Below are 12,069 nucleotides of genomic sequence, written 5' to 3'. Positions count from 1 at the left end.
GGCCTGCAAGAAGAACAGGAACTGATTGCAGCAAAAGTTTTGTGGCTCCAAAGAGAGAATGTCCTGTATTCTTGCTGATACTGCTTTGGGCTACCAAATACTGTCATTGAAATAGATCTGTTTAGGACAATTCTTTTTTGCTTTTTACTGCTCAGTACAGAAAGTTTTCAAATATATTTTTATATCAAATCTGGCATATCCGTTTTAGATAAAATAGGAAAAATTCTGGATATGCTTCAGGATTTTCTTCCCTGACAGTTCTTTACTTTCTAATGAGGCTATTTATTACCTCATCATTTTACACTACAGTAGCTGCAGTGGTAATTTAGCCCACAAAAACTAGGTAAACAATAAAAGGCTGTCTTCAGTTGTATCTTCATTTCCAGCCCTGTTTCCTGATCTGCAAGTAATTTGCTCTGTGGTACCTTAAAAGAAGGCAGATAATGAAAATGAGAACAATCAGGATAAAAAGGAGCCTTTAATGATTGCTCTCAGTTCCTGTAAGACAGAATTCCTCAGTTGGATACTAATAAAACAAACCATCCTGGGCTCTGAGGTCACTTCCCACAAGGCACTGACTGGTCACCTTTGGACTGCATCCTTGGCATGTGGCCAGTCATGGCTTTGATTTTGGGAACATGCTGAGCAGCACTTTGGTCTCACAGCAAATACTACAGGCCAGAAAGAGTGGGATGTGGGATGCATTCCATTTCAGTTTATACAGCTGGAGCTCAGATACTCATCTCTGGTTGCTCTGTGCCTGTGGAGCAGCACTGCCATTGAAGTATGGAATGGATCATAATTTGGGCATGCCTGTTGCCCTCCACTGCTGGAAGAAGAGCCCAGGCAGCTGGTTTAGACAGAAATACCTACTGTGTGAAATCTACAGCACCATAACACAATTGTAATCAAAAATCCTGTACAATAAGGGAAACGCTTTTGCACTGACCTCACCAATCATGACAATTTCCTCTTCCTTGATTTTTTTAGTCTTGTTACAAATGCAAGTCACACTGCACAAAGTGTTGGGATTTTTACTCAGATGTCACTGGCATTGCTCACAGACATCTCTCCTGGAGTCCAATCCATATTTTTGTTGAATATAGGCATCAGAAGTGGACCCAATATTGTAGTGATTCATAAAAAATTTTTTCAGTCAGCTTTCTGTAATACAACTGAGTTTCCTTCTACCTCACTGTTGGAAATATACATGTATAATTTCAATAGAACAATAAGGAATCCATGCCAGGTGGACCCCTGTATTCTCAAGCAGTCTAGGTGGACCCTCCCTCCCCATGTAAAGGATAGTACAAACTGATGCATACCGTGCCCTGGAGGATGAATTTGTAGACCATGTGAATAATTAAGCAGGACCAGAAGACATGGAGCAGCTGCAGAATTATCAGGAGAACATTCACAAAGTAGTATCCAAAGAAGGGTTGGAATATCTCCATGGAGTAATAGTAGGTGTTATAAAGCACTCTGCAAAACAGAGGGGATTGCAGTGGAGGGAAAGCATGTTGTTAACAGGGCCACAATTAAGCTCCAGAAATTTGTAGTCACAGAGGAAGTTTCAGATCAACCACTTCCATCTTTACCTATCCCAGCTATCAGTTCCCCACCCAAAGTACACGGGATGGAGCCACTGGCCCAGGGCTCCAGGACTGCTCTGTGAACCCAAAGAACAGCCTTGTTTACCCCAAGGCAGGTGCAACAGCCATGTGGCACCCATGTGCAAAGGGAAGGAACACATGCTCCAGGACAAAGGCTGCAGCACCCAGATAATCGTCCTGTCTCTCAGAAGGCAGCTTCTCCATGTCCCCTCACTGCAGCAGACTCACGTGTAGGGGTAAATGACCAGGCGGCTGATCAGGAAAACAGCTGAGAAGATCATAAAGAGGCTGTCACAAGTTTTTTTCCACTTCATGTAATTGAATATCTTAGTTGGCTGGAAGGGGAAAGAACAATTAAACAGCAGCCAAGACAGCATCTGCACACACTCCAGGGGTTTAATGAGACATGTATGACACAACCTGCATGCAGGTAACCACAGCTCTGCCTAGCTCTCAGCTGGGCACCCTTGGCTGGGTCAGCAGAGCAGCAGAAGGATCTGTGGAATACCCCAGTGCTTGGCCTATGTTAGATAGAAGGACATTCTGTGACTGAAGAGCACCACTGCCGATTAGGCTCCGCCTGACTCACCTCCAGGAAGCAATCAGAAGCATCATGAATCACCATCACCAGTGTCCCAATGCGGATGTAGTTGGCACAGTATGAAAAACTGATCAGGAAGATGGTTGCAGCATGATGGACTATCTGCTCCTTGAAATCCTGATGAGAAGGGGAACAGCAGAGAATAGAACACATAATGCACCTCCTGCCCCAGTCCAGACGTGGTTCCTGCAGGTAGCAATGATCTCTCTACCTAGTGACTAAGAAAGCTCCCACTACACAGTTTTACCCACATAGTTATTTTACCAAAGGCATTCTAGAAATGTATGCAACCAAGAGACCCAGGAATGAAGAGCTCGTGGTGTAAACTGAGGATCTCACAACAAAGAACATTCTTTCCCTCCACTAGCCATGGCCTGATGCTGCACCCAGTCTGTTGGGACACTGGCACCAGGAACACAAGCAGCTTTACTGATAGAGAACCACCTCTTTTCCTGTCTCTATGATCAGTGCAGTCTAGAAGAGTTACAGAAGAGCAATTTTTATATTTGGATTTTAAGTTTGGATTGAGAACTCTGCAGTACTTTGCACCTTTCTGTATCAGGGTTGGTGCTCTCCACTTCCCAGAGTAGAGAAAGACAATGAGCGGTAATGAAAATTCCTGTGAACGAGCAAGGAGAGACTGCCACAAAACCTTGACTGGCACTATATACATGCTCTTAGAGATCACTCTCCTAAGTGTTCAGCTTGTATCCTGTTTGTACTTGATTCTCCCCTGAGACTGCCACTCACCTTCCTCTTCACATCAAAGGGCAAGGTGAAGACCAGTGACCAGTAGAAGGAGAGCTCCAGCATGTAGTACCAGAACAGGGAGGGCTGGAGAGGCTGTGAGAGAGGGAGAGAGAGGGAAACAACTATCAGATACATTAGTGCAAGGGCTGCAAGTGAAAACTCCTTCTAAGGCAAAAGACAATGGTAGTGGGTTGATGCTGACTGGATGCCAGGCAGCCACCAAAGCCACTCTGTCACTCCCCTGCACAGCTGGACAAAGGAGAAAAAATATAACAAAGGGTTCATGAGTTGAGATAAGGACCAGGAAAGATTGCTCATCAAACATAGTCATGGGCAAAACAGACTCTAATTAGAGATATGAATTAAGTAAATTGCTAACAAAATCAGAGCACGATCATGAGAAGTGAAAAAAAAACCCTTAGAAACACCTTTACCCCTGCCTCTCCCTCCTTCCCAGCTCCACCTCATACCCCAGTGATGCAAGGAGATGAGAATGGGGGTTATGGTCAGTTCATCACCCATGGCTTCTCCTGCTGCTCAGGGAGAGGAATGGTTCCCCTGCTGCACTGTGGGGTCCCTACCATGAGAAACAGTTCTTCATTAACTTCTCCATTGTGAGTCCATCCCACAGGCAACAGCTCTCTGCCAACTGGCACAACATAAGTGCATCCCATGGAAAACAGTCCTTCCCAAACTGCTGCGGCATGGGTCACTCTTCCATGGGGTGCAGTCCCTCAAGGACAGGCTGCTCCAGCACGGAAGCAGGGCTCCTCTCTCCATGGGTCTCCCATGGGGCCACAGCCTCCTCTCAGGCATCCCCCTACTCTGGTGTGGGCTCCTCTTCCATGGGCTGCAGGTGGATCTCTGCATTCCCATGGATCCCACAGGCTGTGGGTGGATCTCTGCATTCCCATGGATCCCACAGGCTGTGGGTGGATCTCTGCATTCCCATGGATCCCACAGGCTGTGGGTGGATCTCTGCATTCCCCGTGGACCCCCATGGGCTGTGAGTGGATCTCTGCATCCCCTGTGGATCCCCAGGGGCTGCAGGGGCACAGCTGCTTCACCTTGGTCCTCAGCACAGCCTGCAGAGCTCCCACACCTGGAGCACCTCCTGCCCCTCCTTCTCCACTGACCTTGGTGTCTGCAGAGTTGTTCCTTTCCCATGTTCTCAACCTGCTCTTCTCTGGCTGCAAATACAACTGTGCAATAACGTTTTCTTTTCTTTCTTGCTTTTAAAATCTGTTATCACAGAGGTGTTACCACTATTTCTAATTGGCCCAACCTTGGCCAGTGGCACGTTCAACTTGGAGCCACCAGAGATTGGCTCTGCTGGACATGGAGGAGGATTCTGGCAACTTCTTACAGAAGCCACCTCTGTAGCCCCCTGCTACCAAAAACAGGCAGCAAAAACCCAATACTACAACCAAATCAACATAGCTGGTTTGTGCAGCTACAGGGGGAAACAGTTCAACTGAACAACACACTCGCTTACGAAATGTCATCTGTGCCAAGATTAAATGAAACAGCAGGGGAAATTCAACTTTATGTCAAACATTTGGGGAACCACCATGAAGATCGTGAATATTTTTAGGATTTCTTCAGCATTGTTCAGATTCCTGACCAGACAGTACAGAGTTTTAAAAACTACATAAACAAATTCATTATGGTGGAAAAGGAGTAGCTGAATAAATCATTCCCTTTTTAGGCTTGAAGATGCTTCAGATACCCTGTACTCTGTTACAAATTTTCCAGTTTATTCAAACTAATGGGGGGAAAATCCAACCCCAGCAGGAAATGTAATTCATGTTCTTTCGGGTAAATTATCTGGGAAACAGAAAGCTTATACCACTCAGCAAGATCTTGTTACTTAACAAGCAATTTCTGCTGTTGTTGCATTATATGACCTCCTTAAACCTGAATCTATTTGATAAATAATTACTATGACTAAAGGGGCTTTGCAACCATTTTCAAAGGAACGTGAAGTATTGTTTCCCTAATAGCAACTGGTTATTTATGGCCTTCATAAATTTTAGTTTGTTTTCCTTTGTAGCACCAGCAATTGGCCACAAGAGGAAGCACAGCTGAATGCCCTGGGGCTTCCATGGAGGATACGAACATCTCCCTAGCTGGTATGTGCTGGTCACACTCCAGGTTATCCAAACAGGAGCTCTGTATCAGAAGCTATTTTTCCCCCCAAAGATCAGACTACTTGGGAGAACTGGTGTTCTGGTGTTTTGTCATTGTCTGTAGCACACGGCACAGTCTGTTTAGTAGAAATTGTAATTAATACATTCGTTGTTCCTGCTAATACACAGATTTGTCCTTGACTTGCTTTTTGCCAGAGGGACATGACTAGCCCTGGTTTTGGTCTTTTCTAGTTGTTACAAATGTTGGAAAATGGTTGTGTGTTTGATTTACATGGAAAGGTTTTGGTAGTGGGGTGGGGGCAGAGGTGGCTTCTGTGAGATGCCAGAAGCTGCCCCCTGTCCAACAGAGCCAGCTCCAGACACTGCCAAGATGGATCTGCCACTGGCTCCATGAATGATAGTGGCAGCAGCTCGAGGACAATGTATTTAAGAACGGAAAAAACTGCTGGGTTAGAGTGGTGTGGAGAGAGGAGTGAGAATATGAGATACAGCTCCATAGACCCTCAGGTCAGTGGAGGAGGAGGAAGAGGAGCTCCTGGTGCTGGAGCAGTGCCCCCAGCAGGCCATGGTAATACAGGCCATGCCCCTGCAGCCCACAGAGGTCCACGGGGAGCAGAAACCCACCTGCAGTCCCTGGAGGACCCCTGACTAGAGCAAGAGGATGTGGCCTAAGGAAGCTCTGAGCCTGTGAAGACCCTGTGCTGGGCAGGCTCCTGGCAGCACCTGTGGACCTGTGCTGGACCCACAATGGAGCAGTCCATTCCTAATGGATTGCATCCTGGGAAAGGACCCGCAGTGGAGAGGTTCATGGAGAGCTGTCTCCCACTGGAGAACCCTGCTACTAGAGCAGGAGGAAGGAGCAGCAGAGACAAGGTGCAATGGACTGACCACAACCCCCATTCCACATCTCACTGCACCACTGCAGGGGAAGAAGTGGAGAATGTGGGGGTGAAGTTAAGTCCAGGAAGAAGGGAAGGGTGCAGGAAGGTCCTTTTAAGATTTGGGTTTATTTCTTATTAAACTACTCTTATTTCACTAACAGTAAATTAAAATAATTTTTCCCCAAGTCAAGCCTGTTTTACCTGTGATGGTAACCGGGGATGCTCTCTCCCCGTCCTTATCTCAATCCGTGAGCCTTTTGCTATATTTTCTCCCCCCTTTCCATTTGAGGAGGGGAGAGTAAAATGGGCTTGGTGGCACACTGTGGCCAGCCAGGGTCAGTCCATCACAGTGTGCCATTATGGAGGTTCCTATTGTTTTTGACAAGACATGTATCACAAGTGTACAGAGCAGGAGACAGAGGGAGCCGAGTGATCCTCGCAGTCTTACATTCCTATTCAAGCCCCAGTTGTTTGTATGGTTTAATTTTTACATAGAACTACAGATTTGCCCCTAAAATTTTTGCCTTCAAGCAATACTGGATTGTTCAGAGACTCATCCTCCAAGGCACTGCCTCACTCTTCAGTCATTACTCCTGTTACGTTTCCTGTGCCTCACGTTGTTAGAATTGGGCATTACTTTTCCCTTTATGGGTTTGCAACCTCCACATACAGTCAAGGTGTCTTGCTCTAGCTTTGACTGTCAGACAAACCCCTGGAACATAAGTCTTCATTTCCTCTTGGTAGTGACAAAGTGCTCTGCCAATTCATCTTCTCTTGCATTAGATGATGCCAGGTACAAAGATGTTCTCTCCAGATGAGGGTCTGACTTTGAATTCTTAGGTCTTCTGTGTCTCAACTTAATTCAGTGTCCTCTTTTTGTCACTAGTATAATTTGATTTTCAAAAAATACAGAAACACAATACAAGACTTATAACAGCAATTTTCCTTCTTGTGTGACTCACCTGTTGTGGATATCCTGTCCAGCACTCTCTATGGTCCCAAAGCCAAGGTTTCTGCAAGAAAAATGCAACATGTATGTTAGAATATCAGAGGAGTTCTTTACTTATCAGTTGTCTAATTATTTTAGTTTGTTACTACTATAGACTTAGTTGTGTTTTATTACAGGCAGAGCTGGTCTCACTGTCTGGAATCCAACTGCCAAGAAATTTCCACTATGAAGACTTGCATCTGCTTGTGACATTTCCAAATTGTGCTATTTGCCTGAAATCTCACACACTATTTAACTGTTCCAAATAAAATAGCTCAGAGAAGACTTCTCCCAACTTTTTGCCATCTTCGTCAAGCTTGAGGTGGTGGTGAAGTTTTGAGCATTAAAAAATAATCTTACAAGTATTTCATTAGGAATATTTGTGATTTAGACAACAATACTTAAATGTGGATAGAATGTTGAAAACTGGTGTGTCAGGTATGTGGTTCTTCCTTTAACAGTGAAGTTTATGCTGCAGTTTGTTAAGTAATGAACCTCTGAAAAGATCCTACTCTGTTCAATAGAAAACTGGTAGTTTAGAACTTGGCAGTTTTGAAACCTTCACAGAAACATGGCAACTGAAGTCCCCAAGAGTCTTCCCTGAATGGAGCATGCTCTGTCTAGAGCTGTGCCCAGCCTGGGTCAGAGCTTACAGAACACAGCAATGCCTCACACCTATGAGGGTAACTTTCTTTAAGTTCTACAGGGCTCCAGGTATCAGAGCTGAGGCCAGAAGGCAGCATTTCTTCTTCCCACAGAGCACTGCTGGTGTGTGGGTGATACAGAGGCAAAGCAGGAGCCAGTGGTTTTAGGTGCAGTAGTAATTTGGAACAGATACAGTCCCCGCTGACTGGGAGTGGAGTTTGGAATGGAATTTACAGCAAATATATGTGCAGAACCAGGAGAGATGTGTCATATAGAACCAGAAAGCACAAAGCAAAAACTATGAAACACTATGGCATACTGTTTACCTAAGCTAGAAAGGAACTCCAGATCCCTGAATTTCATCATTCCTCTCAGCAAATATAGCTGATTTCTGGTGGCCTACTGGAAGATAACTTTCCTTTGTTACAGGCTGTTTCACTCACTTTCGGGCAGAGGTTTTTGCTATCAGTCCAAAACCACTAATGCAGAATTTAAACATTTGCTTTTTCTCCTAAAGAAAGAGTTTCACAAAAACAAATGCATGTTTAAAAGATACTCAGGTTACAAAATAAACCTGTGAAAGTCAGAAAATCTCACAGGTATATATGCCCTGTCATGTTAGTTCTTTATCCTTCTTTTTAAAGTAGTCATTTTAGTACAATTTAGGTAACAGAAGAACATATTTGCTACAGGATCTAGAGGCGCTGTCTGTAGGATGGATGTCTCCCTTTTTTGTGAAAACTGTAAGAGGTGTGTTGAATAAAGACACGGGTCACAAAAAGTGAAAATGGTGTTTCATCCATATAATGGACAAGCAGCATGCTGAAGAATATGATTTTGTCCCTTGTTGCCATAGGGCTCTTGTACAATGCTAAGCAGATCATGCAGACCAAATTTCAATAGCTGGTCTCAAAGAACAGTCTTCTGTTTTGATGTACAGATCCACAGAACACTGCAGCTGGGGTTCAGACACCTTCACTCCTCAGCCAGCTCATTGTCTAATCCTCATGTTTTGAGTACCTTAAAATCTGACTTAAAAGTCTGTGTGAATTAAAAGTCCTTCACGAGTTACAATGAGAGGTTACAAGGAGAGTTTGTGCCTGCTGCCTTGGGATGTGCACATTTTACATCACTTAACTCATCAGACTGTACCAGAAGACTTTTGCAAATCTCACCTAGGGAGCCAGACACAGCAAGAGTCAGGGGAACCTTGAAAACAGAGGCAGCAGATGGCCAGTGCCCTAGTCCCAGCTCAGTGACCACAGCTCAGGGACAAGGGCACACCCATGGCTCCTGTTACCACTTCTGCCTGATGTGGCAGTACAAATTGTATCAAGAGAACTCACTATTTATGAAATTAGAGAAAAGGCTGAGGCATGAGCCTGAACCAATCACATCCTGAGTAAGGAAAACAAAATTAGCAGATAAAATTAATAAATTGCAGTCCATGCTCCAAAGGAAGCCCAGTTTATTTACCTTAAAGAGATATTGGATACAACAGACCAACAGGCCCTGCAGCTTCCAGCTTAGGTAAGTGTTCTATCTCCTACCCTGCAGAAATTTACTTTCATACAATCCCAACTGCCTTGTGCTTTGGCAGAAGAGGAGGAAACATCTTGGTTCTGGAGTCCTTAAAATAGACATTTTCCAGTATGCCTGCAGTATCCTAAGTGTGCTATACAGGGGATACACACCAACCTGTATGGAAAACCTCTAGAAGAAGATATGAAAAGGCATGTTTGACAACAAACTCTGACATTCTTGCAGGCATTGGCCAAGTAGAACACCGGGTGACTGTGTGGGTACTCACATCATACAGGACAGCGAGTCCAGTGAAGAAAGAAATGATGTAAAATGTAAATCTCCAGCTACAAACAAACAAAAAAAAAGGGCATTAGAATCCCATTGATTAACCCCTGATCTGCAAGTCTGTGTATCCTCACACTAATTAAAAGAATAACACTATTAAGGCTAAGACACGTTAGTATGTTCAAGGTTTGACCAAAACAAGACCAGCTCTTTGCATTTTACCAGCACATTTCACAGACTTCACAAAGAGCAATTCCTTTGCTGTAGAGATGGCAGAGGACACAAGAATCTTGCTGACTAAAATCCTGAGGAGAATAATCCCAAAGCTTCCCAGCAGTAGCAGATGCATTTGTAAAAGTTTAACAATGCCAATCTCTCCCCTAGGCCTTTGGAGATCCAGCTGAATTTGTTATCATGTACAATAACTAATTACTGTAATGTTTGGCCCAGTGAGGAGCCAGAAATTATTTTCCAACATTAAACCCACACAGAAGTACATACAAACCGTTTGCCCAGTTCAGTGGACAGAGGCAGGTCACCTGAATATTCACACCCGCAGTATGGAATGGGGGGAATTTCAGCCCAACCGAATAAACAAGTTATTAATACATGAACCATAGGAAATATGAAAAGGAGTGAAACTGTCTAAAATAGTCCTTTAATTTCCAAAAATCTCCATAACAATTCAGACATAACTGCATTTTGAGAGACTCCACCTGTCAATGAAAGCCTCGGGAATTCCAAGACAAAAATAAACTCTGTAAAGCTGCTATGTCACATCAGAGAGATCTTCTGTCTACAGACTGCACATGGCAACAGAGGGCAGGGGAGGGACTCTATCCTCAGTGGGCTGAGGCAGAAAAGGATTTACTGTTTCCTACTTATTGTTACTATTTACTACAAGTCGTCAGAGTGCAGGGAGAGCTGATATTTCATCCAGATGGAGGCAGAATAAACATTATTTATAAATAAACAACTCTTTATTCACTGTTTCTGTAGACATTTGTAACTATATGGGATATCATAAATAAATAATACATATCCTTTTCTTCTTTTTGAATTAGGGTTTTTAGGCAGAGGTTTCGAATTACAGGTGGAGTGTTAAATGGAGCACATGCTGATGAGCCCGAAGTTGATGCCTACCCAACGGATACAGATACAGACTTTTAGGTAGATGAATAGTACTCCAGGTATTTAATGATTTCTTTTGCTTATGTGGCTTTCCTGGGGGAACCCAATTCCTTACACAAATAGCAGAGCAGCCCCTTGTAAATAAACCAACCTGTGGAGAATCCTCCTTTTCTGTGGAAAGCCGAGCCAGGACTGACATTCAGATCTGTCTGTCCTGAGATTGATTTTGTGCCTCCACATAACAAGGAGGATTACCACACAGCTGTTTCCAAGGCAGTTTTTGCTCTTTGCTCACAAACTTCCACCCCCGTGGAAGAATGCCGGTTTGTGACTTTCAAGATGCTGAAGCCAAATGACAGCAGAATCCAATCCAGGCTGCTGCCTGTAGCTTTTGAAAGCAACAGTGTGCAAAATAGTTGTGGAAAAGGTGCAGCAGAAGGAATCTATGCAGAAAGGGAAACTATGGGAAAGGCAAAAGAAAGGATGCCTTTATAGTAGGTACTGAAGCAGCAGCAAAGCACTAAGATGTAAACAGCAGAGAGTTTTTCAGGTTCAAATGTGTGTCAAAGCAGGATGCCAGTGTGACAAAGTTAGGAAAAGTCAGAAACAAGGGCCCTGTAAGGAATAAAGGTACAACAGTAAAAGGAGACTTGGGATTGCAAATAAGGGGGAAAAGCAAGAAATGTTTCCATAACAGAGAAGCAGCAGAGAGTAATAGCAGAGCCAAGTGGGTCAGGGAGACCCAAGATGCTCTCTGCATAGGGATGGAGGGCAGACAGGGAGCTGGGATCTCTCTGCATAGGGGGGGAGGGCAGACAGGGATTTGGGATCTCTGTGTAGGGATGGAGGGCAGGGGGAGGCAGTGAGCTGTCTGTGGAGCTCAGCTCTGGTGAAAACCTGAGTTCATGGCTTGTGCTCCTGCTCACCAGGCCTCGCTGAACTTCTTGGACAGGCTGGGCCGGTCCATGTTCCTCCGGTGCCGGAACCACTTCTCCACCTTCCTCACTGGCAGGTCACATTGCTTGGCTAAACTGAGCAGCTCACCCTGGAAAACAGGTGAGACAGCAGGCTCAGATCCAGATTCAAAGGTCAGACAGGGCAATATCTCATCTGACCCACCACAGAGCCCAGCTGGAGCCCCTGGTCAGCCTAAGTCTGTTCAGGCTAAGGCATCTTTCTATGGAAAGCTGTCCATTCCTAGTGTAAAAATTTTGGATAGTAGAAAATCTTTCCATTCCCCTCTCAATTGGTTATAAATACTAATGTTGAAACTTCTCATTTTTTATGTTAACTTCCCCAGTTTTAAACTGGTCTTGTCTCCTCACATGAGCTTGTTGCCTAATCACTTCCTCACCCTGTCTTCAGGGATCAAATCCTTAAAATCTGTCACTCCAATGAAGTGCAGATCACTGCAGCTTAAATCCTATTTTATGGTTCTGCACTGAACCTTGTCACACCTCTCAGCAATTCTGATGCAGTATCATGGTGGATGTCATGAGCA

The 12,069-nt window shown here is 44.4% G+C and overlaps 1 protein-coding gene across 6 annotated transcripts in view; it reads right to left on the bottom strand.

Annotated features, from left to right (window-relative positions):
* The window catches only part of LOC119712375 (ceramide synthase 4-like), a 44,481-nt gene that overhangs the window by 2,415 nt on the left and 29,997 nt on the right, over window positions 1-12,069 (bottom strand). For all 6 annotated transcript variants that reach the window (XM_038163480.1, XM_038163481.1, XM_038163482.1 and 3 more), the window contains 7 exons: window positions 11,495-11,613; window positions 9,439-9,496; window positions 6,958-7,008; window positions 2,965-3,057; window positions 2,203-2,331; window positions 1,842-1,948; window positions 1,326-1,482 (listed from right to left, as the gene is read on the bottom strand). In XM_038163480.1, coding sequence (XP_038019408.1) covers window positions 1,326-1,482; window positions 1,842-1,948; window positions 2,203-2,331; window positions 2,965-3,057; window positions 6,958-7,008; window positions 9,439-9,496; window positions 11,495-11,613 — 714 coding nt within the window. The remainder of the gene's footprint in view (window positions 1-1,325; window positions 1,483-1,841; window positions 1,949-2,202; window positions 2,332-2,964; window positions 3,058-6,957; window positions 7,009-9,438; window positions 9,497-11,494; window positions 11,614-12,069) is intronic.

This window comes from Motacilla alba, chromosome 28, assembly GCF_015832195.1.
Source record: "Motacilla alba alba isolate MOTALB_02 chromosome 28, Motacilla_alba_V1.0_pri, whole genome shotgun sequence".
Lineage (NCBI taxonomy): Eukaryota > Metazoa > Chordata > Aves > Passeriformes > Motacillidae > Motacilla > Motacilla alba.
This window is presented reverse-complemented; position numbering and strand designations above follow the sequence as displayed.